Genomic DNA, 26,424 nt, shown 5'->3' with positions numbered 1-26,424 from the left:
GCTCTGTGCCACGTACTGCTACTACTTCAGAGCAAAACCATTAAGGCAACGCTCTGCTGGTAAAAACATAATTTTTTTCTAAATTTGGGATTTTTGACTATTTTTCTTACATAACATGTCTTTTTTTCATACCAGTATTTAATTAAAGGTCCAGTGAAACCACCAAAGCAGTGGGGCATTTGTTTAGTGCACATTGTCAGTCGCCCGGCGTAATCATGGTGAGAGCAGTTTACCTCATCAAAGTCTGCTATGATCTCGTTGAGGAGACGGAGGCACTCCAGTCCTTCCTTATTGACATCGGACTCGGTGTAGAACTCTTTGAAGTCTGGGATGGAGGCGAACATCATACACACCGACTCGTAGGACTGATGATACAGGTCCTGATAACGAGCCGAGCAGAAGAAGAAGACAACAGCTTAATGTGTTGTCGTGATGGAGACCAACGCTGTGCACTTTCAGAGGGTCTGGACAGAAAGATGATCTATGAACCCAACGCCTTTACAGCGACCCGTTTAAATAAATGAAATGAAACTTTAATCATCTCTGTGGGGACACCGGGTCAGCACAAGCAGCAAGATGGAAGCAGCAATTAATCATATAGGAATGACAGGTTCAGACAGATGTAGGAATACAGCAAATTAGGTTAGAAAGGGTGACAGCAGAAAAATGAAAAGCACTGGCGCAGATCAGGGAGAAATTCTGTTAAGTATGTTATTAGGCAAGAAGGCTACGTCGATGACAGCACATGTATGCAGGGACAGCATGCAACGGGAGCAGAGCATGTAGAGAGAAATGAAGACAATGAAAGAAAATTATGCAAACAATGTGTAATGTTGAGAAAACAGAAGAATATGATGAAACAGATGTGAGCTAGATTCATTCGTGGAAATGGACAATGTGCATTTAAAATGTATTATGGACATCTATCTATCTATCTATCCATCTAGTATCTATCTATCTATCTATCTATCTATCTATCTATCTATCTATCTATCTATCTATCTATCTATCTATCTATCTATCTATCTATCTATCTATCTATCTATCCATCTATCCATCCATCCATCCATCCATCCATCCATCCATCCATCCATCCATCCATCCATCCATCCATCCATCCATCCATCCATCCATCCACCCACCCATCCATCCATCCATCCATCCATCCATCCATCCATCTTAGTAACAGTTAATACATTCATAAGCAAACCAGCTAGGCTCCGGCTACAAATCCGTTAACTATATATACAGGGTATAGATAAAATAAATCTATTAAGGTTGTGTCCTCTTTGGAATTCACCTCATTTTTCCAGTTGCGTCCCAGGAAGTGTTCGGCGACGTGGGCCGGGAGAACGTTCTCCAGCAGAACCCGGTTGAGGTTCTCCATGGTCTCGATCTCCTCACACTCCCTCTTGAACTTGTCCCTCCACAGGAAGTCCAACCTACAGTAATATTCATTCTGTTACAGGAGGACACAGAGTAAGAAAAAAAGACACCTGCGTCATTCGCACCCAGCACTCTGCTCCAAAGCTACAGGCCACAGTAGAATCCTACTACACCAAAATCAAGAAAGGCAACTGAAAAGTCCTCATTCCTAACCGACAGATACATTCTGGGAGTATATGTGGCCTGGAAGTTGATCGCAGAAGCCACAAAGTGTACCACTCTCTGCCTACGATAAAATGGTCCTTCAATATGGAAGCGTTTCTAAACAAATAGCAGGGCTGCCAAGTTTCACCAAAAGTTTGGAGTGAGATTTTTTGGCCGAGGCACCCAAAACCGTGTCCTCTCTCCCACCCAATAATTTTTGCTAGTGTCCTGTGAGTTTACATATTGTCCATAATGAATCAGAAATAAAGACAATTGGAAAATGTGATGAAACATCAAAAATCTTATTAAAATAAACGAATTCATGACTTGCAAAGTCGTAGGACAGGTTTTAATTAAACATAGGCTGTGGACCCATTAAGTGGGGGTCTGGGGTTCCCCCCCCGAAATTTTTGAGTATTAAACACTTAATTTCCTGCATTCTGGTGGATTTTTATGAAGCAATGTGTGCCTTTTCTGCATTCATTTTTATGTAAAGTAAAAGAGAACATTCACGGTTCCGCTGACACAAATTTAATTGAATAGCCTACAATGCATGTCTAGTGCTTTCAAATATCTCCTGTAGCCTATTGTTAAAACATTTGGTTAAACTGTAATAAAGGTAATTATTCTATATCATGTCTACTATTGAGGGTTGAGTGGCTGGTGGTATTTTACTTGCAGCATTAGGCTTTAATCAAAGAAGAAAAAAATTAGGGAACAGTTCAACACCAATGCAAACTACTAGGCTCAAATAAAACATCTGGGATACTTGGTCCCTCCTCTTAGGCTACCTTGATTTGTGTTATGAAAAGTGCTATAAATGTGCAATACATAGGCTCTGTTCATTACACAGAAGAATAAAAGCATTTGTATTGGCGGATGAGCCATTTGTTACTTTGCAAACCTAATTGTCAAACTAAATTACCAAAAACAATATACAAAACAATCCAAAGATCTTCTGAGTTTACTTGAGTGAAATTGAAGGGTTAATATGTTTAATGCATGCGCGCTCACCGGCCGGCGGGGACACAATTCTTATCAGCGGTAACTTGGCACGCTATGAACACACACCTCGGAAGAGAAGGTGCAGGTAGGGGGCTCGCCTCCCACTTCGAATGCACACACAGTGCACATCAAAGCATAACGTTAATGCGCGTTCAGAAAGAGGAAGTCACGGCACTCATGTCTGTTAGCTTTTCAAAACAAGAATTTGAAAATAAAAGTCCCGCAAAACAAATGTTATTTTGGGGATTAATTTCTCCGCGTGAGAAATTTGAGGTGTGGCGTGTGAGAGTGTGAACTGGTTGATTTGCGTGTGTCTCACGGCCAAAGAGTGAGACTTGGCAGCTCTGCAAATAGGCTGCCTGCATTCTACTCTAATCATTGGCACTAATGGAAAGCGTTCAGGATTTCTGAGAAAACCGTCTGAAACAGAAGGGCTCGCTTGCTATTCATAGAAAACTAATGTCCCAATAAGACGACAAAGAAACAGTGGGAGGAGCTTGGCCCTCGTTTCTCAGGGAAATAATAACTAGGCAGGACTGTTTTGCATATCACATAGCCACTGAATATGTCTTAACGTCTCAGAAATGCCCCTCAAGCATCACTAACTATCTTATCAGGGTCAAAACATCCTAGGAGTGTGTGTTTGTGCATCCGTCGGCGGGTTCCCTGAACACACCATCATTATACCCGCACATATCCTGAAAGCTCCAGGCGACCTGTGGGCTGGCCCTTACAGCTGATGTGTGGAAGTGTGTGGGAGCGTTTTCAGTCTCCTGTGAGATATATTTCATGTGTGTGGTTAACAGTCTGTGAGATGTATGTGTAGCCATGAATACTTTGCCCCTCGAGACTTAAGTATGGTGCCAATTTAGCCCGGCTCCAACTGCGTGGGCCCGTACTGCTCTGTGCTGAGAGATGGTGCTATATAGGGCTGATAGCCAGAGGCTGAAATAGAAACATACACTAGCTTCCGGTCCTCTAAGGATAGTTAGCCCGGACCATTTCCGTATGTATACTGTCCATATTGTATGCACAGTTTGAACTCCACTGACAGAAGGCTAGAAAGTAGGCCGGGAGAAACAAAAGCTCATTCCAGAGATGCTGTTGGAATACCTGCTAACAAGCCTGTAAATGAGCTTTGCTCCGTGGTGCATCTCTTCTTGAGGGAGGAATTACAGATGCCTTCGTTCTCCTAACCTGCTTTCTAATCATTCTGACTAAATAGCTTGAAATGGGCTCATTAGGGTTCACGATGAAAATTTTGCAAGGCAAATTTGTTAATAGCTGACTAAAAGCATTTCAAATGGATTCTTCTAGGCCTTGAGCTCTCATACTCGGCACCCATTTAGGCACTTTTAACACCTTTTTGTACGGGGTTTTTTCTGAATTATTTAAGATCATAATTGATGAAGCATTCCATGGCCCTTATTTATACCCAAACAGCATCCGGTGGGAGGAACCCAATTAATCCTGAAAGACGCTGATAAGAGCGCAGCCCCGGAAAATTATACAAAAGTTTACCACATCAAGTTGTGTTTCCAAAACAAATGCAAGCCCCTCCCTTCTGCTGACCCAGAATGAGAGCACATGGGGCTGTTATGGCAAACTGTGGATCTCGGGGGATCACAGGTTTTTTGGTACAGAGGCTCTGGCGGAGAGGGGGCGGGGGGTATTTTCCATCCAGAACATCTGCTTTGGGGCCACAGCTGATGAATGTTACCACCAAAAAGATGAAACACGCGCATCCGAATCTGTGTCGGCCTAGTTTAGCTCTCAGATGAAGTGAGGGTGGTGGACACAGAGGAGATGGAGGAAGTGGGCCAGGCTGGATGCTCCGATGCTACAGACATTTACATCTGAAGAAGTATTGATCTTTGATTACTTGGAGCTGCATCTCTCAAGTTCTGTCCTAGGGTTGAGATTTTCAGTGAAACAAGATTCTGTGGAGAATATAGGCTAGAATAACTATATTTAACTTATTCATAGTGATGTAGCTGTGGTGGCTCGTTCAAGAAGACTACATACCTGCCTGGCTAATACCAGTAGAGTGATGAAGAAGATGAAAAGAGACACAGAGCCCATTGTCTTAAGATCCTTCAGCACTCCTGGTCTAAACAGAGAGAGAGAGAGACAGAGAATACATCATCACAATGTTGATCATCTATAGTCTTTACTACACTCATTTGAATACATCAGCGGAGTCACCGAGAGCAAATGAGATCATCACTCAGTAATGTGGCAGCAGAAATGGACCTAAACCCCATCTACCCCCTTAGTTACTATTGCTACGCCTGTCAAACTTCTGGTGATATCGTATGATTTACAAACCCCACGAAGAAGAAAAAAATGTATAAATGCAATTTAAAAAATAACTATATAATAAGTATTTTAGTAAGTCATTAAAAAAACATAAATGAACCACACTGGGCGACATGTTCCAACATTATGAACCCTGGTGCTGTAGTGTCTTGGTGTCATTAATACTCATAAAGTGCATATATATGTATCAATGTATAGTCCCAAATGAATTAACTAAAAGTACAGTTTAATGAAAAGTAAAGACGCAGAGTTATGCGTTGTTGACTACGGTGATCTTTTGAACCTGTTTACAAAAAATAAATAAAAAATTGAACAACAGCCTTGTCTTCAGGGGGGAACACACTATTCATTACATGTTGTTACCTTTTACCATTATAAACCAACATGTTGTTTTCCTGCCCTCCAGACATAACCATTGTTCAATTCATTAGAATACATAATGAGAATCATATAACATGTGCTTTTATTAACTTGAATGACTGTATTGTGTGGTGTTGTGATTTGCAGATTAATTCTAAAGGCAGTGCATCATTCCAGTGAAGAACATTAGCATAAGAACACTGAAACAGACATGATGTTCACTAGTCTGCCACAGTCTGCTTCTCTGGGCTCTGTTTAAATAATTAAACTAAATGCGTCCCTAGATCGCAGTAGTGATGGTACTACTGTGTCTGAAAATGGTCAGATATACATCAAAAATTATCCGATAGAATTATCCGATCCCATGTAAAGTCACTTCACCAAACTCTAGTGAGACGTACAACCTCACGCCTTGCCAAAATATCTTTCAAGGTAATGAGGTGTAAATGGGTGCTCAAAGAAACAACATTGATGTATCAGGCAGTCCCACTCTATTTTTCTTTGCATTTAAACCTGAATAACTATTCCCAGTTATATGCACCAGTGCTTTTGAAAACACATTTATTCTCTGCATACTATAAAACCCAAGGTTACACGGAGAAAACAATAAAATAAATATGAGATATGGAAAGTATATCTTCACCCGCCTTCCTATGTGCTCCGAAAGCTTTTTTGCATAATTCTTTTCTTCTTCCCAGCAGTGAGATTCCAGCTGTCAGTCAAAAAAATGTATTGGGCTCCGTCGACACAAACTGCTGTATCTCATTCTGCCACTCATCATCCTCCTCTCCGGGAGTTACACATGATCGACAGTCATTTGGGATATGGCTTCCTCGCCGATACGGTTTCCTCTAGAGACAAGGGTTCCAGTCTCATTATAAGTCATTTTAATGGGCTCTGCTCTGCTGATACAGGCAGCAGCAGGGTCAGAGGTGGGCGGAGGAGGGTTTCACGCGGACAGCACTGACCTTAAGTGGGCCTTAGAATGGTTTCATTAAAAGGTGGAGTCAGCGATTCTGGAGAATGCCTCATGATCCGTTTCCTGTGAGTGTTCATACACAGCCTAGGCTCTGTAAATGGGCATGTTGCTAGGTACACTGGACCCCCTTTGTAAACATACCATTTATTAACATACCGGATAACAGAGCCTAGGCTGTGTATTAATTTAACACACAGTACTTGTAGGGTAGCGGATCGTGAGGAGATATTCACAGATTTTGACAAAAAGGGATTTTGACTACCTGCATTCTCCAGAATCACTGACTCCACCTTTAGTGGGCATAATATGTGTTCATTAATGCTAAAACAAGAGAGGAGGAGAGTGTGTGTGTAAGAGAGAGTTTTTTTTTCTGGTACCTATCCAGAGTATCGGTGGAGTACAGCGCCTTGCTGAATCCATCCAGCAGGGAGGCGTGTGTCTGGAGGATGATGATGTTGTAGATCACCACGGCAACCAGCATCACCACCATCTTCAGCTCATAGTTGATCCTGAGGAAGACCGAGCACGACACCAGGCCCAGTATGCAGCAGTAGATGAAGTACTGCACGTGCAAAGAGACAGAAAGAGAGAAAAAATGCTGAAAACATGCTGACCCTTACAAAAATATTTTCCACACACCTCAGCAAGCAACGGACGACCCTGATGATTGGTGTCAAGCGAAGAGGAAATGTGGAAATGTAGCTGCTTTATTTTGAACATGATCTCAGTGAACGTGCTGCTCTGACAAGCCTGAGTCAGCCCACGTGCTGTGCAGATTTGGAAGCCAACGCAGAACTAGGAGTTTATTTTCTGACATAAGAATATGTCAATATTGTTATACAACACACACATTTTGTTTATGTAACACCAAAGAAGGCTTTAAATGGTAATTCTGTAAACTGTGCCATACTTAGAAAGGATGAACAGCTCGTACTAAATTAGTATTAGCATGAATGTCATATTTTGCAGTTTTATGTAACTGTCAAATCATTTAAGACAAGACACTGCAGGTGAATAGGGTAATATTTATAACTTGTAGATATCATCGTGAACCTTGCCAGTTCATTACTTACATTACAACAAAGATTTTTTGTATGTGAAATTGTTTCACCAATGTCTAAATAAATATTCAAATTTGGCAATATCTTAGTAATTATGCATACATTTTGCTAGCTTTAAAATTTTGGATGAAATCTTTATTTCATTTTTACAACATGTTAGTGTCCAAAGTTTGAGCAGAACATATTTTTAACCAGTATTTTGGTAAATCAACCTTCTTTTTTATTTTTTTGTAAACCGTGTTGTGGACCTCTCTATGTTGTACTTACTGGCAGATAAAACTTCTTCTCCTCTATGTTTTCTTGCTGGTTGTCCAACAGGCTGTCGTTAGTTAGATTTGCGGGTGGCGTAGTTAGCAGCACTTCAGGTGGAGCGGTTGTCAGCACGTTCTCCACGGATCCTCCTGGATCCTCCACGAAGAACTGACAAACACAACAAGACCAGATAGAGGGGCGAACAAAAGTTTGACCTGCCACTCAACTGTCACCGCAGCCAGAACTGAATTACATTACGCTTTAACAAATTGCCCAGCTGAGTTCACCAGTTGTGGAGGGATAAACAGAGTTGGATGTAGCTGAGTGTAGTAGAACTTCCTATAAAGCACGGGTGTCCAAACTTTTTCCATTGAGGGCCACATTCAGAAAAAATATAAGAAGGGCTAGGTAAGGTATATCGCTTAAATTCTACTGTATTACACTATTATGCAAAATCAATCAAATAGGTAGGTAAATAATGCTTGATAATTGGCTATGAGTTGGACCAGTGATGATTTGTTTAAGCCGACCTTGAAAAAAACATCATGGACACTGATGGATGCAATTTGAATTTCTATTATCTGAATAATGTATAAAAAAAATAAGAGGTGGAATAAACGGAAACCTTTTCTAGTTGCTTATACGTTCAATACATTGATTTAAAAAAAGATGAAATACAACCTTCACAGTATGTTCCAAAATCACTTCATACAGTACAACAGTGGACTGACACCACCCACACACAACATCTTAACCTGTAAGCAACTTCTCACCATATTGAAGACGGCCATGACCAGTATGAGAGCAGTTGTTGTCATGGTGAGGACCAATCGCAGCCAGGGATTATTGGTGACGATGATGCGAGAGGAAGTGTGGAACCAGGTGAGGGAGCAGAAGGAGCCCTTCCTTCCCTGCTGAGGACGCAAAGAGGAAAAGAGTTGAACAGGGAGAAACAGTGCATGTAACTACAAAGCACATCTTTCTCTGTGGCAAATAAGCAACACAACTCTATAGTGAAAGCTCTCGTTCTTTCTGCTCATACAAATAAAACAATTGATTGTACTCCTATGGGGGCCTTTTGGTGTCACTTGTGACTCTTACTTTACACCATGATTGGTTTGGTGAAAATCCCTCAATTTAAAATGTCAGATCTGTTATCTCCATAGCTCGGGGCAGTTCAGTGTCTCTTGCTACATCTCAGCAATTTATAACAAAGTGTTAGCTGAAGAGAGAGAGAGAGAGAGAGAGAGAGAGAGAGAGAGAGAGAGAGAACATCTTCCTTTTATTAGAGTGTAATCCTGGATATGGTTTCTTTTCCTGTTCCCATTTCAAATGATTCTCCAGTGTATCTTCTGTCTTGAAATCGAATAGATTTTCTTGCTTTGACGTATAAAGATATTTTTGAAGTAAGGAGTTTGACCACAATGAATTTGTAATGCATTCTTTTACGGAGAAAAAGAGCATGTCCTTTCACAATAACGTGGCCCATTGATTAGTTACACAAACCCAACCGGGACACTGAGCCCCAAGTACACACAGAGTAGTATCATGTTAGACATGGTTTATCTTTATTCATTTTGTGTGATCACAAAAGCTTTTATTGGAGACATGTCCATTGCTCAATCGATGGTTAGTACAAACCTAAAGCAGTGTATAGGCAGTCCATGAAGCAGTGTACCAAGGCTGATATCTGGGTCAGGGCAGACCCAAGGTAGATTAACAAGTATCTCTCCATTAATTACAAGTGACCGTGTTCCTGGTTGGTAACACTCTCTTGAGACAAAGGAGGAGGAAAATGGGCACTTCAGGGCGAGGTCATTTATTGATTGTCCATGAAACAACTGTGACAGGTAGCTGTAGCAGCTTGTAAACAACACCCATCCCTCCACTTATTCTGGCTAAAAAAACAATAGCAGTGAATTTATGGTTAAACTATTGTGTAAAGGACAATAAAAGGTGGTCCAGCTCAAATAAACCTTTTTTTTTTATTTAGTTAAGCTTTATTAGACAGCTTTGGAGAGACATAGATGAAATGGGGCAGGGAAGGGAATGACATGCAGAGAACGAACACGAGCCGAATTCGAACCCGTGGTCTGCTGTTTTTGAGGACTGAGCCTCTATTGGGGAGGGGGTAGTGATCTAATTCCCCCCCCCCCCAAAAAAAGCTCATATAAACGTTTTATAAAAATGCTGCATCGGATAAAGAATTGCAACAAAATGCAGTTGTAATCCGTTCAGCCCTACACTCTCTATTTCACGACTACAGAATCATTGCTGTCATGATGACAGTAACACTATACATTACAGTTTACTCGGCTGTTGGGTTTCCCGTCCTGCATCAGAACTAAACAGATCACGATGGACACAAATAAAAAATATACTCATTAAAGTGATACCACAATTGTCCAATACATGTGAGATGAAACATAAAAGCCAGGAAACAAAAAGACAGTTTTCGTTTATCTTTCTTGCCCTGCCTTGCTTCAGTAAAATGGGGCTCTATCTTCTCAGCAATAGTGAAGGATGGAAATATTTGCAGTTTAAAAGTTGAGCTCAGTTTTATGTAATGTTCAGCTGGTAGACAGGTGCGTGAGGACCTGTTTTCATGTGGTAGAAAAAAGAGAGGCTGCTGTATTCCAGCTCTCGTGTGACACAATGTGAGGCGACACATCTTTGCAAACCAGAAGCTTTAACAACCAATTAAAAAACCACGTTTCAAACAGCTGAGACAATTACCATAATGATAAGTAGTTAAAACAGCCTTACAATGAAAGAAACAGTATAAGTTGACAGCCACACTTAATGGTCAAATATTTTATGAAAGGTCAATGGTCATCTTGTGATGCTGCAACGTGATGTGCCAAGGAGGTATCTTGTCAGCTGCCTACTATGGGCTCTGCCAATTCTAACGTCAAAGGAGAGCAAATTAGGCTTTAGTGTGTGTGTATTTGTGTGTGGTGTATGTGCGTGAGTGTGTGAGTGTGTGTTTGCTTTTAAATCCATGCAAACCCACCAGAATGTGACCAGCGAAACAAAGAAGCAGGATCAACGCCAACAGCAGGAACGCCAGGCCAAAGGAGATCCCGAGCACAGCAGTTCTGCAACACACACACACACACACACACACACACACACACACACACACACACACACACACACGTTATTCTAAAAATCCTCTTGGCACCTCTGGACCCTCTGCAGTGCCAGCCGGGCCAATAAATGTAATGAAGATTGTAATGTATTCTACCTCAGACCTGAAATCCATTTACATTAGTAAGCGTAAGTAAGAGTAGCGTATACTGTGTGTGCTTGATACATAACCTACTGTATGTTCTCGTATCACTTTTTTTCTTAGGGAGGAACACAGTACGGCTGATTTAAGTGCCCCTGCCACATACCAGATGATGTCACGTCTGAATGTGCGTAGCGATGCAACGCTTTGCGGAGGAAAGATAACGAGATCGTGAGAGGGGGTGAAACCGACAATCAATGGCCTCTCAGGTGCTGAATTACAACGTCGGCTCCCAGAGGCAGTAAATTAGCAATGCTCTCCTCGCCATTAAAGAGACGACACTCTTTGATTCACCCGGATCCATAATCACAAGCAGACACGGTGCCCTTTCATCTAGATCTGCTTTTTAACATATTGCCCCCCCCCCTCCCTCCCTCGCCTCTTTCATTTCAGCTTGGTGTTGGTGAGACAGCTGGCGTCAAATAGCTTTCTCACATCAACCCCGCCGCCACAGCTGGGGTTTGCTGATGCTAGGGGAACTGTGCTGTATAAATCCTGTAAAAGGGTGCACACTTACTTGGGCAGGACGAGGACCTGCACTATGAATATACAGCAGAAGATGAGGCAGGCGCAGGTGACGTAGTACTTGAAGGCTGGTAATGTTGTGGATCTGTACTGTTGAGAGAAGATAAGGCGACAGCAATTGGAAAACGGTGTACAACATCAGGATGGGCATGTGTTAGGGAGCAGCGGTGCAACATGCTTTAAGGCAGGAAAAGTCCAAATCTAAGAACGATGAGAAGAATATAGGAATTTGAAAACAGAGTTGGAGTATAGAATATATTCAATAGGCAATTTATTTCCTTTATAGGGTTGTATGGCCTCCTTAACGACGTGTGTTTCACTGAACAATAGACTTCAATTGATTTGCCTCCCCTGATTTGCCTCCCCAGTGAACAATTCTGGCTGATGATTTGTGAGCATTTCCCTACCTCTTTCTCCAGAGCCTTATTGTGAAAGAACAATGAGATCCTCTGGATGTCCTCAGACTTCAGCCACTGTCTGGAGACACAAGCATTACAGACTCATTCAGACAATACAAAGGCAATTTATGTGTAAAATGAAGGTCAATATCACAGTCTTTATTTCTTATCACAGTTTTAAAACAAGGCTTACTTCTGTGAGTTGATGCCATCGATGGTGCGAATCATTCGCTCATTGAGTTCCTCCTCAAACCTCCTCCGTTGAGATTTGGACCTGGGATTGAAGGGAGAGGTTTAAAGATGTACACAGAATAAAAGTGCTCTGGTATTTGAGATGTTGTAAAGACAAAGAGAGTCATTACATGTGTTGGGATTATAAATGCAGTTTTGCTCAGTCTTAGCTCACCTTTCTCGTCGCTGGAAGTGGTACTGCCCCATGGGAACGTCCTGAAACGAGAATTAGATCTCTGCATCATTGTGTGTTTGTGTGTGTGTGTGTATGTGTGTGTGTGTGTACGTGTTTAAAAGACAAGCGTGCACACTGCATTGTACTTACAGTTGTGTTGATCATGCCATTGTCAGTGGTCATGCTGTCTCTGTGGTGGAGGTTTGCGAAGGGCTTTGCTGCGCCCCAGGACTCCAGGTAGCGGGTCATTCTGACAGACGCTCTCGTCTTCCCACTGTCCATGGAGGGACGAGAACGCACGCCCAACAGAGGGCTGTACCTCTCCTGGGGAAAGAGAAAGACACAAATATGGGCAACATTTTCATCTTTCATCACACTGACCCAACACATCAAATCCATGAAACTTTATCTGAACTGTTCTGACGTACTAGCTAACGTGAACCATATCATACCAGACCAATGGCTTCAACAGCAACACCTCTGACTGGATTGCAATGTGCAGTGGTTCATTGCTTATGAATGACCCTTTTCTCTTTGAAGAGGAAGTTATGTAGTCTCACCTTACAATTTTCAAAATCCATGTTGATAGCCAAACAATGTGAGATGAGTTCCAGACCGTTTTAAAATAATTGTCACTCATGTTATGACTTGTCTAAAACATGTTTGGACAATTTCTTTGGATAGATAACGATATGATTGTTTGCTCATGTCAATCAAACAATGCCTGTTTCTATTGAAAATTAAGTGAGGTGTGTTAATCTGTATTAAACAGATCAATGCATAATGCAAACCGTCAATCATTCAGTTTGAGTTTTAATTTGTCTAGAAAATACTACATTTATATTTAATTGGAATTAAACAAACCCATAAACAGAATAACAAACAGAATCAGATGAAATCAGGGAAGGTGGTGCCATAAAAGTATGTTTTAATCTGAGATATAAAAGGAGCCACTGACTCAGCATGACGTATGTCAAAGATCAAATTCCTTCGTGATTTTCTCTACTTATGACATCTATTGCAGCATTTCCGTCCTGGGAGAGGGATCCCTTACTCTGTCGACTCTCCCTGAGATTTCTTCAATTTTTTTATTCCCGGTAAAGGGTTTTTACTGGGAGTTTTTTCTCAGCCGAGCTAAGGGTGTAAGGGCAGGGTGTCATATTGTATCATATATCATATTGTATGAAATGTAAAGCCCACTGAGACAAATGTATTTGTGATTTTGGGCTATACAAATAAAACTGATTTGATTTGATTTGATTTATGTCCTGGAGCAGGGCCCCAAAGTCTACAGCTATAGTCTAGAGCAGATAAGGCCTCAGCCAGTGGATGGTGAATTGTGAGCAGGGTTGCACAGGGATGAGAGATCTGATCAGTGTCACACCATTTAGTGCTATGTAAGTCATTCAAAAAACCCTAAAATCAATTTCTAAAACATACTTGCAGCCACTGGATATTGAGATAACAGCAAATAAATAGTTCCTGTATATCTAAAGCTGAACATGCAATATTCATCAGCTGTTACATTTACGTCTGTAGAAGTTTTGTAATGAGCCTCACAAAGCTTTAATTCCAGTCAAAAGATGCCAAGATTTCTAGCAAAAAGCTTAATACTGTATTCAGACAAGTACCAAGTAGATAGCAGTATTTCAATGTTTGTTTTGCTGAAGCCAATGACAATCATTTTTGTTTTGCTCCATTGAAGAACATTTTTAGACATACAGTTTCTTCAATCAATTCTGTAAAGAACTCAGCAGTGGACATAAGGGGAGTGTACAATGGTGTGTCATCAGCATAAAAGTCAATGGACAGATTTTGTCTAAGAAAAATATTACCTAGTAGGATCATACAAAAAGAGAATAAAATATGTCCCAAAATTGAGCCTTGAGGTGCCCCATATTAAATTAATTTAAACAGACAGAATTTAACACGCAGAATGTTCAGCTTGAAAGATACGATTTGATAAAACTCAGAATGGTACCCGCTATGCCCACCAACTCTGTTTAATGAAAGAGATCAACCGTTTCACAAGCAGCACTCAAATGAAGCAGTACAAGAATGGAACAGATGCAAGCCTCATTGGTCATTAGAAGCTCGTTAGAGACTTTCTTTTCTGTGCTGTGATGCTGACAAAAGAAAATTTCAAAAATGCTGATTTCGTCAAGAGCAGGAAGCTCACCCTGTCACGGCATGTTTCTCTGAGTGGTAAAGGACCTACTACAGTACTTCATCCGAAAACAAATTGTGCAAATATGTGCGCTGATGAAGACTGTGTTTCCCCACAGTACGTATGCTTCCACGCAGCATAAACTGCTAATGTCGCTACAATGACAAGCTCCACAGAGGCCGTGCTATCATCGGTATATTGGAAAATGACATACAGAAAAGAACGTGATACCAAAGGCGAGTAGAGAAGAGTAGAGTAGAGCCTCCAAACTTACAACAATCACCACAAGCACAATGCTTGATTTCTGACAAAGATAAACAGTAGTTCATGCTCACACTGTCAATTGACAAAACAGTAGTTCATGCTCACACTGTCAATTGACATTCGTGACCGGCCTGTTAATTGTTTATGCTGCTTAAATGATGCAGCTCTTGTTATTCTGGTGTGTATGCTGAGTGCTTCTCTCTAAATAACACTGCTTTAATGCTGACAGGAACGTTGACCTGCATTGAGCGATAATCCAGTGAAAGTGACAATGTTTCCATTTTTTTTACAACGTCCATGCCGAAACATATTGTGTTCCTTGTTCCATTTGGCCAGTTGTTGATGGAGAAAGCTATTGTCACAAACATGGCACATACGTCTTTACGGATGATAATAGACTGTCTGTTATTCCCGTGGGTGTCCTGAAAAGCTCTGGCAGTGACGATCAATGACAATGACAGCCGACATGACACCTCCTGTGACCCATGCTCCATATTTGCCCTTCTTTAAAATGTCACAGAGCACACACAGTCTTTTTCCAATACATGATGGGATATCGAAAAAGCTATCTCCATTCCAGTAACTAAAGGACACACAGAGTGGCATATTATCATATGTTGTACAGACCTCCCATTCGGTCATAATGTTGTAAGAGGACCACACTAACAACTGCTGGTTTAATTCATCATTGTAGGGCTGCATGGAGCCTGGGTAAATTAGATCTCTACAGTGTTGCTCTATGCATGCCAATCTCTCATGAAATGCACTAATATACTTCAGAGAACAGAGAGTGCCGTTAAAAAAGCAGCCGATGACATGCATCTTAATATTTTACAAAAATAACCTCTCATTTCAAAACTGAGCCAGCGCTGGTGGAGCCGCATCAACATCAAAGATCTTGAAAACATGTCGCCCATCGATATAGTGTGTTGAAATACGTTAACGGTTGCTAGACCCTTTTTCTTTTTCTGACATTCTGACAGATGAGAAACAAAACACTATCAAAGAAAACTCATCACTGACATGGGCTACCTCGATGAAGGCTAGGTGAGCTGTGAGCTGTTCCCTGAACATTGTGTTTTTCTTGCATACTCCACTGCAATAAGCTGCTACTGAGGTAATCTGCACTCTGATAACTGGCAAAGTGATTAAAGTGATGTGGGGACTTCAAAAGGAAAGCTACCAATCCCTGGTCAAGGTCTTTTGGAGAAGAATCAGAGGATAACAAAAAAGTGGAAAAGATGAAAAAAGAGCCAAAGGAGAATTCAATTCTGAAAAGAAGCCGTAGCTTTTTAGGTCACTGAAGGCACTTTCAAAAGATGCACTGGAGAGCATAAGGGCTTTAGGTCTTTAAAAAAGAGACTCCACTGACAACGCAGAGTTTCATGAGGCAAGCAGATAGTAACAGGAAGCCTGACGGAGGAAAAAGGAAGGTCTTATGGCGGATATATTTAAGGGGGCGGGTGTAACTAAGCCAAGTGACTGATGGATTAGAGGCAGATGGCTGTTGAGCGCAATTTGCAGAGCTCACGCTGGATGCCAGAAACATATTCTATCTAGAGATGATCACAGAAGTCCTCAACAAGCCCTCCATCTCTTAGTTTGACAGGAGAAACTCCACTATGTCTCAAGCCGGGCAAAACGAATTCACTTCACATCACTTTACACAAAATCTTCAAATCTGTCGAGATTTTGTTCATTTGACAATATACTACACACTTGTAGGTTTCTATTTTGCTTTACTTGAAGCTGTCAGAGTTTTTTGCTTCCTGCTGTGCTCTTGGCAGGTTGAAAAGGTGGCCTGGGATTTTGTATTTTGTGGTAACCTGACCGGCATATCAAACTGTTTCTGAAGCTGAAAATAGACTCACATATTTTCTGCAATCACACATTTTATCTCTATAAAATACAAGCCAAATCATGACCCAAAGCACACCTGCCTAAAGTACTGAATCATAATGATGACATATACAGTATATTGCAGAGTGAATAATATCTTTGCTGCCCTTGAAGAACTATGTATCTCCAAAAGATCAACTTTTCATGAACCCAGAAAATAGCTAATCAACTTGGTGTTTTATTTAGATGAGGAAGTTGTAAAATGTATTTTAAACTATAAAGCAACACCTTGTTTATAACTTTGAAATAAGCCAAGCTGCTGGAAGATAGTGCTTCCAGACTGAAAAAATATGATTATTTACATATACTGTATATACAGTATATACACTGTATATATATATGTTTATTTTACATACATATAACTTAATATATGTTTTAATAGCAATACAACTTCACAGCATAGGCTGTAACACAGCAATAATGCACTTGGAAATGGGGAAAAAATTAACTAGAAAATTAATAAAACAAGAAATAGCAAAAGATGAGAGAGAAAGGGTCTAGTCTACAGCAAATGTTTTAAGAAGAAAGGTCAAACCTGCCAACGATAGAGTCTACAGCCATGCTAGCAGCTCTGTGAGGCTTTACAAAATGGTCCTTTGAGCTAAATGCTAACATGGCCATGCTAAGCCTACATGGTCACATTCAATTTGCTAACATACTGATGTTTAACAGATATGTTAACCATCTTAGTTTAGCATGTTCGCACGCTAACATGTCTCAATTAGAACTTAACACAAAGTGAAGCTGATGGGAGTGTTATTAGTTCTTGTCGAGACACTTCACTCAAAACAACATATATCAAACTCATAATGATGGTAAAGGAAAATGTGAGGGGTCACCAGAGTCAGTAAGCTTTATGGCCAAAGTGGTGGGCCGACCGACTGACTGAGCAATTAATAACTAACACACACAGCTAGCATGACTTAAAACTAGCCTAATACATACTGTTTATATTGACCCTCTAAGATAGTGGTTCTTAAATATTTTCTGTCATTTTTTCGCGCCCCCCCCTAAATTGAAATACTGTTGAGAACCTGCTAATATTTATTTATTTATCTGTACAAAAACACTGTATGAGTTTCTGGCATGAGCATTCTGCATACAATCACCTCATTATCAAATTAGATGTTAGATTATAAAATTAGCTGAGATAACTTCTGCAGCAACTTAAAAAAAATTAAATGTTCAGTTTATTAGCTCAATTTGTAACATTTAAACAAGACTACTCAGTCTGTGTGAATCTCAGGATATAGAAACAAGAGCAAATGATTAACTGAGGTTTGCATTTCATTCAAAACATTTTTAAACTGTAAACATAGTTAAGGTGGTGTTTTTTTATTATAAAAGGCCAATATGGATTCTGTGATTCGATAACCTATAATTAATTAATGTTATTATTAGTCTACTTGCTTGATTTCTTTTTAAATAGCCTACAAAGACACTTAGAGACACGTGGACATTTATTTACTGCAAATCGCGGCCTTTCGCGCGGTTATGACCATACACAAGCACACATCGCGCTTCTTTTTTTTGGGCAGTTGGAAATCAAGGCCACCCGCGCCCTCCCCCCCCCTTTTGAGAAGCACTGCTCTAAGAAGTCACCATTTCCCACCTCCTGTTCTCTTTCTTTTGTTGGAGTAACCTCTTCAACAGTGCTCTCTGACTGTATGCAAACGTATAAAACCAATTAAGAGATGGTCTCTGACCTTGGGGTTGATAACCAGGTAGGTGACCACTCCGTGTTCTTTCAGGTAGGAGTCTCGTGTCTGGCCGTCTCCAGACTCCACCTTATAAGAGCCCTTCAAATGCTCCAACGTCACTGAAGAGATGTGGACCCTCCTGGAGATGAGACAGGAAGGGAATGAGAGGATGCATGGTTACGGGTTAAGAGCTTGTGTCATTGTGCCATAGACAGCTCTATCAAACACATTTCCCACTTGATTACTACACTAACCTGACATCCACCTTTTTCCACCTCTGTTTGTTACCCTTGCACACAGAGAAGGACAGAGATGGGAACATGTTTTTTCAGCCGGCATATTTTTTCAAATACCTTTTGGCAGGCATAAGAGGAGACAAACCATTAGCAGCCCAGAGAGACAATGGGCACCGGAGAGCTTCTGTTCGGTGTAGCATATACATAACCACCAGCCAATTTTCCCATGCTTGTTACAGTGCCAGGATGGTAGACCTAATGGCCACATAAAAAAATAAATGTAGTGCCGATTTGTCAAATGAGGTGGCTATAATTGTCGGAAATGTTCAGAAGTGGGTAAGGTAATATTGGTAATAGAACAGACACATCCAATGTGCCATGTCGGTCTGTAAACATGCACTTCTGAACTCAAAACAGTTAGTAATTGGGCAAGGTAGAAGTTATTCGGGCAGGAGACTTTTATAAACAACTTTTTTAGCCGAGTGTTGATTGTGATTGTGATTTTCTATCTATCTATCTATCTATCTATCTATCTATCTATCTATCTATCTATCTATCTATCTATCTATCTATCTATCTATCTATCTATCTATCTATCTATCTATCTATCTATCTATCTATCTATCTATCTATCTATCTACAGTATCTATCTATCTATCTATCTATCTATCTATCTATCTATCTATCTATCTATCTATCCATTTATCCATCCATCCATCCATCCATCCATCCATCCATCCATCCATCCATCCATCCATCCATCCATCCATCCATCCATCCATCCATCCATCTCAACACCCACAACATAAAGTAAAAAGTACTGGCCTCTACGACTTGCTCATTTCTTACTTAAAGGTGCTGTAAGCGTAATGGTTCTTTTAGCTAACTTCCTGTCAGTTACTGCAGTTAGCAGTCCCCTCGCTCGTCCCTACGTCACCACATTAATGCACTGCGGACTTCAAGCAATGAGTTATCTATAGGGGTGTGCGGAGACGTCATTATCTGTATCTGTATCTGTTCAACCAACAACATTATCTGTATCTGTATCTGTATCCGGATACACAACAAGAAGTGGGCGTGGAGTATACCGGAAGTTTCTTTTACATTAGCCTACATTAAAGGAAGTCACACCTAAATTGATTTTCTAAACTAATATTCATTGTCAATGCAATTGTTGTCCCTTCAAAGCATCACATTGATGTAATGTTGACATATAAGTCAAAAAGTCAGATATATTTCTATCTTTTCATCTCTCTCTCTCTCTCTTCTTTGTTCTCAGAATACGAAGAAATTCAGGGAATGAAAATATTGATAAATAACAGCCCGAATCTGTGCATAGGCTACTCACTGTTAGTAAATGAGGGCCAGTGTTTTACTTTTAACTTAATTAAGGTATCCCTTTAACTGGGGGAAATACAGCTGTATTTCATGATTATTTTTTATCTCTATCTCTCCCCCTCCCTCTTTTTTTTGTTTTACTAAACTAAGATTTAGGAACAATATGTATCAACGTGCCAATCTCATAAACCCTAAATAATATGTTAGCCTTTCCACAAAGCCACATGTGATTTTAATGTGTCAAGTTTGCAGTTTCCGATTTTATTGTATAGGTCCTGAAGTAGGCCTAGCCGTATAAGCATTGATTGACAGCTGAAAAAGAACAGGTCCTAAGCATCAGTTTGATGGAAACGTTGTGGTGTTTGAAAGAGTTTAAGCAGTAGGCCTAGTGAATGTAAATACATCGGGAAGGGCTGACGGTGACTCGGGGTGCAGCATATTCCATCGGTTCGTCTCTTCTCCGCCACGGCAGCGGCCGGGTTACGAGGAAACTCACATAAAAACGGCAGCGAATGAGACCGGTAGAACCCTCTATTCAAGGGAAAGGGCGAACGCGCTGCGTTTATCAGTGGATAAAAAGAGAGAGACCGCGGGTCACGGAACGCGCACAGTCCTCTCGTGTCCACCGCAGAACAGCTGTTAGTGTCATTCTACCTGTTGTGTCATTGAGGCGGAACGCGCTGCGTCAATTAGGCGCATAATATTAAAAAAAAAAATCCCCGAATAATAACGGGACTATTCGGAAATTATCCGTATCCGTATCTAACTCATTATCCGTGCTTATCCGAATACATATTCGGATTCGGGCTCATCCCTAGTTATCTAGCATCATCTCAGATCCATAAGTGTGATAAAACATGATAAAAACCATCAAAACAGACATTGGGAAGGATTTTTACCTGCTCCGCCATTGTAGGCGCATATACATTCACCCATGTGTCGCTCTGGCATGCACCGGCAGTGAGACCATGAGTGAGACGGGTTTCGGTTTGTACCGTTCTCTTTTGTGATTGGATATTAATTTCGGGATCCCCCGAAAAGTTTATTTGCCGATTACATGCAGAGCAGCTGACTGAGAGATCGGCTTTATGAAAAGTGCAAATTATGTAAGTGATCACTGTATGAATAAGGAGCGATTTAAGGCTTATATTAACATATTATATTATATTATAAACAGCTTACTTCACCTTTAATGCCAAATAGAACTGCAGTGGAGCTGATGTGAATTTTTTGTAAGTGCACCACCATTAATTACTGAGAGAGAATGAAGTCAAATCCCAAAGCACAGCTTCCTGTCTGGTCTACCAACTCAAACTGGCAACTTTGCAGCTACATGCCTCTAGTTTGAAACCAAGAACAAATAAGTAAAAAAAAATTGGTTGTATCTTACCCCGGCACACCTCCTGCCTCCATGTGATTGGCTAGCGTTACGTCGTGGGACCACACATCATACTGCCACTTCCGGAGGCCAATCACGCCACACAGGACGTTCCCAGAATGAACACCAACACGCATGTTGATTTCGACTCCAGTGGCATCCCGGACTTTCCTGTGGAAAGTACGTAGAATTCACCTTTAAGGTTGTAGTTCACCATTTTGTGACAGTGTGCTTCTTGGCTTCTTGCATCTTTGTTTCTGTCAAAGAGGTAGCTGCTGTTGGGAAGTGGTTAGCCTAGCTCAGCATAAAGACTGGAAGCAGGGGGAAACAGCTAGCCTGGATCTATACAAAGGTCAAAAACACACCTATGAACTGCTCCAAAACTTTAAAAGAAAATGTGTCAAACTTACTCTATCAGCAGTAGCCTACCCTTTAAATGTAATGTCTTGTTTTCAAGGGGGCTCTTTTACAGTTAAGACATATTTGGGAATTATGCACACAAGCTGTAATAATGACAATTTGGGGTTTTATGAGGAGGTATGTGCTGGAAAATTGTCTTTCTTAATAAAATTTAAAAATAAAAGTTGAATATTTGACTTTCTTTAAACTAATACTTATATTATTACATATAAATCTATAGACTGCCATTGCCAGCACTGCAGGCAACCAGTAATGTATTTTGTGACATGTGTCAAAATGATTCAGTGTTTGCTATGGCATTTCATTAGTCAGGGCAGAAAGCCCTGCACAGCAGTACTGAAATACACACTCTGCTTCATCATGTCAGGTGGACAACACCGAATGGCATCTTTAATTCCGATAGTGACTAAAGGTCAGTGCCGGCAACAAGCAAACATTTTAGTCTATAAAACAAATGTGTGTGTGTGTGTGTGTGTGTGTGTGTGTGTGTGTGTGTGTGTGTGTGTGTGTGTGTGTGTGTGTGAGTGTGTGTGTGTGTGTGTGTGTGTGTGTGTGCTCATGCATGAGTAAAATACATAGAGAAAGAGAGCAGCAGAGGGGGGTGAGAGGGGGGGGGGAGTATTTAGTCATTTGTTTGAAAATTTTATTTGTACAGTTGGGAGGCTTATCATATTGAATTCACATTGTGTTTACTTCAACAGTTTAGTTCAAACAGAGCTGAAATCTAGTCTGGCATTCCATCTGCTCAATCTGCATGACAGGCGTGTGTTTATTTCTGTTAGTGTTTGTGTGTGTGTGTGTGTGTGTGTGTGTGTGTGTGTGTGTGTGTATGTGTGCGTGTGTTTGTTTGTTTGTTTGTTTGTTTGTTTGTTTGTTTGTGTGTGTCTGTTTGAGGGACAGAGAGAAAGGCTCTGAGAGATAGAGAGAGTGAGAGAGATCTGGTATTTTACTTGATGGCCTCACACATATCCAAGCCCATCTTCACACAGTTCCTGGCGTGGTGAGGCAGCGACTCAGGCAGACCAGAGACACAGTAGTAGCAATCTCCCAGGATCTTGATTCGCATACACTCGTTTTCCTTACAGAGAGAGAGAGAGAGAGAGAGAGGTAAAGAGGGACCAATTAAGATGATGTGTCACTGGACAAGGGACCGTTCATTTATCACACAGCTCCACAATAAAGAAAGTATCAATATCTTAAGTAATGGTTAAATATCTCATTTATATAATGCTGTTTCTGATGCTCACCACTGTTTCACCACTATACTCAGCCCTCACAGACACAGCCACATCCATCAGGCCTAAAATCATACGCCCACACACCTAACACAACAATTCCACATGTGGGATGCGTAACAGATCAGCCTTGGATCTGGGTTTATGTAACGGCAGCAGGCGGGAGGACAGAGCTGCCGGACACAGCGCTCAGAGTGAGAGAGAGAGTGAGAGAGAGAGAGAGAGAGAGAGAGAGAGAGAGAGAGAGAGAGAGAGAGAGAGAGAGAGAGAGAGAGAGAGACTGACTCAGTGGTTCAGAACCGAATAGCAAAGTACCCAAGAGACCAGCAGTATACGCTCTGATCAGCCCACACTGCTGCAACCTGACGCTGTTAACAAGCTGTGAGTGAGACAGGAGGTTACGGAGCAACGCTGGCCGCAGGACAGAGAAAAAGATTCATTTTCGAGGCCGCGCGCTACATGTGATTGACAGCACAAGACAGACAATTGTTTTTCCCCCTTCTTGGTTGTTTTGTCAGTAAACAACTTCTTTTGCTCACTGTTTTCAAATGAGTTGAGCTGTAAAAGGTAGCATAAGCTGAAAGCCCTGTTTGTGAACAAAAAATTATAATTTTATGTCTTAAAGATTCTCCATAAAATCCAAACGAGGCAGAATTTCAGATGGTAATGGGTTGATTCATTGAGGCTCTAGAAGTGAAGTGGTGTATGATGGACATTTTGCGTGGTTTACATGGTCACTAGTGATTTAAATCCACTGGATGACATCTGATTAATCCTCACCACCACTTCTTAATTAAAGCAGCTCCGAGTAACATTTAAATATCTTTTAAACAGCCTCATGTTTCCTCTCATAATCAAAATTACCTTTAACAGCAAACGAGACCACCAGTGCAAAGAAAGACGTTTTTATATAGTTTTTATTACTGCGTTTGGTCTGGTCGCACACCCAGTTCGATTTTCGGTTCACGCGTGCATGCTCTACGGTCACATATCCGTATTGGTCGCAGATTTCAGTGAGGAGCAGCAACGCGATTTGAGAAGCCTATCCCTCCAGGTGAGGGAAGGGGAGCGGGAGCCTTGTTTGAGACAGTTGTTTGTCGTCATAATGACTGATAACGGGGCTGAACCATCAAAGAAAAAAAAGAGAATGCAATGAAGAAAAGCTAAAAGGGAGAGTGATATAGGCTACGGGCGGGACGAGGACGTTGCCAAGCAACGTGTATACAATTTCACGAGAGCAAACTAGACTGCAGTGTTTACTCCTAAATTAATGAGCGGTTGGTACAAACACAAAGTTTGCTTTGCTTCCCCATTATCAGATAACCATTATCTGAAATAGTCATTAATCAACACAAACACATTACCTCATCGTGATCCATACTAACTGCCGTCTCTCGTTCATTCGCTTTCTGTGAGGACACGTAATCTTGCTGCATCAACTCATTGCAATCAGGTGTGTGTAGCAATGACTGGCATTAGTTGATGCAGTGTCAAAACCACTCTCACAGAGTCGAAAAGAGTCCTCACACTTTCAACACACGGACATGCACTATATTGCGCCCTTCTCAGTTCACACTCGCACGCCTGGCACGAGCTAGAAAACAGCTTTGCGACAGCGGGCATCGTAAAAATACTACCGCTTTTGTCCAAAGGGGCCGCCAATGTGCAATTTTACTCGTAGTGGCTTTAACCCTTAAAGTGAAACCAAAAATAGCTTAAGGTAGTAGAAATGGCAAAATCATGTCTCCCTTAATTTTTCATTGGATGATGTGTATCTGAATCTTGTGGTGGTGTGGGATTGACCTGTGGTGTAATGCATGAGTGTCATTGTGTTTGCGTGAGTTTGTGTGTCAAACATAAAAGAGGATGGCCTTCACGAGTTACCTTTGCAATCTGGTCAAACTTGCCAAAGAGTTCATTCAGCATATGCACTAGTTCACCTGGAGAGCAGTCACTGGCCAGCCCGGTGAAGCCCACAATGTCTGCATACAGAATGCTGCAGAGCACACAGGAAGAAAGAACATAGAACAATATTGATACACACCCTTGGGGACAGAAATAACTTGAGGGCCATTTTATTAGTAAAGTGCATGGAGCACGGTCAGTAAAGAACGGGATGATTTTGATTTTTCCATTTCGAAAAAAACAAGTTTTGAATCAGACTTTTGCAAACATTATGTATCCGGCTTCTCAGAAATGTTGACAAATGTCTACAAAACCTCCGCAAGTATATGACTGTTTCTCGAGAGAAGAAACAATATTTCAATAAAAACAAAAACACACAATCGAAGTGACAACTAATTATTGCTGCAGACAGAACGGCGGAGGCAGCAGCTGGGCTCATCACAAACTGTCAGAATCTCAATGCCACCTGTCCTTGGGTGTCAGTGCTTTGTTCGGGAGAGAGGTAGCCCTCTTCACTGTGAGCACGGCTGTGTCAGAATGTGTTATTATTGGAAGGATAATTGGCAGATCGACATGCTTCAGCTTGACAGAAAAACAGGCTTTTTAGAGGACATTCTATGGAAGAGGCTCTTATGGTGGGCCAGGAGTTGATTTTTGAACCTCAGCAAATACAGAGGAGGATTTGATGAAGGACAGGGGACACGTTGTCTCCTCTTCATTTGGCAAAGTGACCTCAGAGTACAATGGAGGTGGATTAACTTTGAATGGAATTTGTGGCATGGCAAAGGGGGGGGGGGGGGAGGAATAGGATGATGGGATGTAGAGAAAAACTGTGGAGGAGCAATCCAAGCGAGAGAGGGCAGGACAAAGGAGGGGTGAGCAGTGGAGTAGTAGGAGGACATGATGCTGAGAAGCAATCAGGTGCTGCATTGAGAGCAGAAATTAATATATTCTATAATGTGGAGGCAGAGGTGAAGAGGAAAGGAGCCCGACCTGACATTGGTGTGCCGCTGCACGTAGAGGTTGTGGAAGTTGTTGGTGCTCTCGGCTCGACCAAAGTTGGGTCCCTGCAGCCTCTGGATGATCTCTGCCTTCATCACCCTGGCGATATGAGCCGGCAGTAAGGACAACAGCAAGCGCTCCTGGAGACAGACCGACAGAGGGGTGGGGAGAGGCACAGTCAAGCAACTAAGGGTGTAATGTGGAAAAAAAAGACAAGGCAATATACTGTGCTGACATGTTGACAGCACATGAAATATGAGTGAATATTTGGATTTACATTTAAATATTATAACGTTGTAGCAATGCCAGACTAACATTGTTCAATTCATACTACGACATCCGCTGGGTGTTAATGTGGCTGGGGTATATTCAGCATGACATCTACGTTTTGAGTCAAAGTCAAAGCATAGCAGCAAGTGATAATTATTATTTCTAATCTGATCAGTAGGGGTGTGCACACCGATCATATTCTGTATCTATATCTGTTCAACCAACAAAACTCTGTATTTGGATAGAAAATCGGAAGTGGGCGTGGCTTATACCTGAGTTGTTTTTGCAACAGTTATTGTACGATATAAAATGGGAACAGATGTAATCAAATTCACACATGTATAAAAAGATTTAAGGAATTCACACCGAATCTGGCATATTATGGCGTATTATCTGACCTAATATTCATTGCATATGCAATTG

General features: G+C 41.2%; 1 protein-coding gene across 1 annotated transcript in view; it reads right to left on the bottom strand.

Annotated features, from left to right (window-relative positions):
- adcy2b (adenylate cyclase 2b (brain)) overlaps nt 1–26,424 on the bottom strand; it is a gene marked incomplete at both ends in the record, with an annotated part of 47,820 nt that overhangs the window by 2,718 nt on the left and 18,678 nt on the right. Inside the window, 17 exons of the mRNA XM_080045972.1 lie at nt 234–380; nt 1,301–1,459; nt 4,621–4,705; nt 6,631–6,815; nt 7,582–7,734; nt 8,340–8,480; nt 10,580–10,664; nt 11,376–11,473; nt 11,791–11,860; nt 11,975–12,055; nt 12,188–12,228; nt 12,338–12,508; nt 18,224–18,356; nt 21,182–21,340; nt 22,540–22,667; nt 24,709–24,820; nt 25,723–25,871. Coding sequence (XP_079902098.1) covers nt 234–380; nt 1,301–1,459; nt 4,621–4,705; nt 6,631–6,815; nt 7,582–7,734; nt 8,340–8,480; nt 10,580–10,664; nt 11,376–11,473; nt 11,791–11,860; nt 11,975–12,055; nt 12,188–12,228; nt 12,338–12,508; nt 18,224–18,356; nt 21,182–21,340; nt 22,540–22,667; nt 24,709–24,820; nt 25,723–25,871 — 2,097 coding nt within the window. The remainder of the gene's footprint in view (nt 1–233; nt 381–1,300; nt 1,460–4,620; nt 4,706–6,630; nt 6,816–7,581; nt 7,735–8,339; nt 8,481–10,579; nt 10,665–11,375; nt 11,474–11,790; nt 11,861–11,974; nt 12,056–12,187; nt 12,229–12,337; nt 12,509–18,223; nt 18,357–21,181; nt 21,341–22,539; nt 22,668–24,708; nt 24,821–25,722; nt 25,872–26,424) is intronic.

The sequence above is a fragment of the Ammodytes marinus genome, assembly GCF_949987685.1.
Source record: "Ammodytes marinus genome assembly, chromosome: 17".
NCBI classification, from domain to species: Eukaryota; Metazoa; Chordata; class Actinopteri; order Uranoscopiformes; family Ammodytidae; genus Ammodytes; species Ammodytes marinus.
Note: the sequence above shows the minus strand (reverse complement) of the source record. Positions and strands in the feature narration are given on the sequence as shown.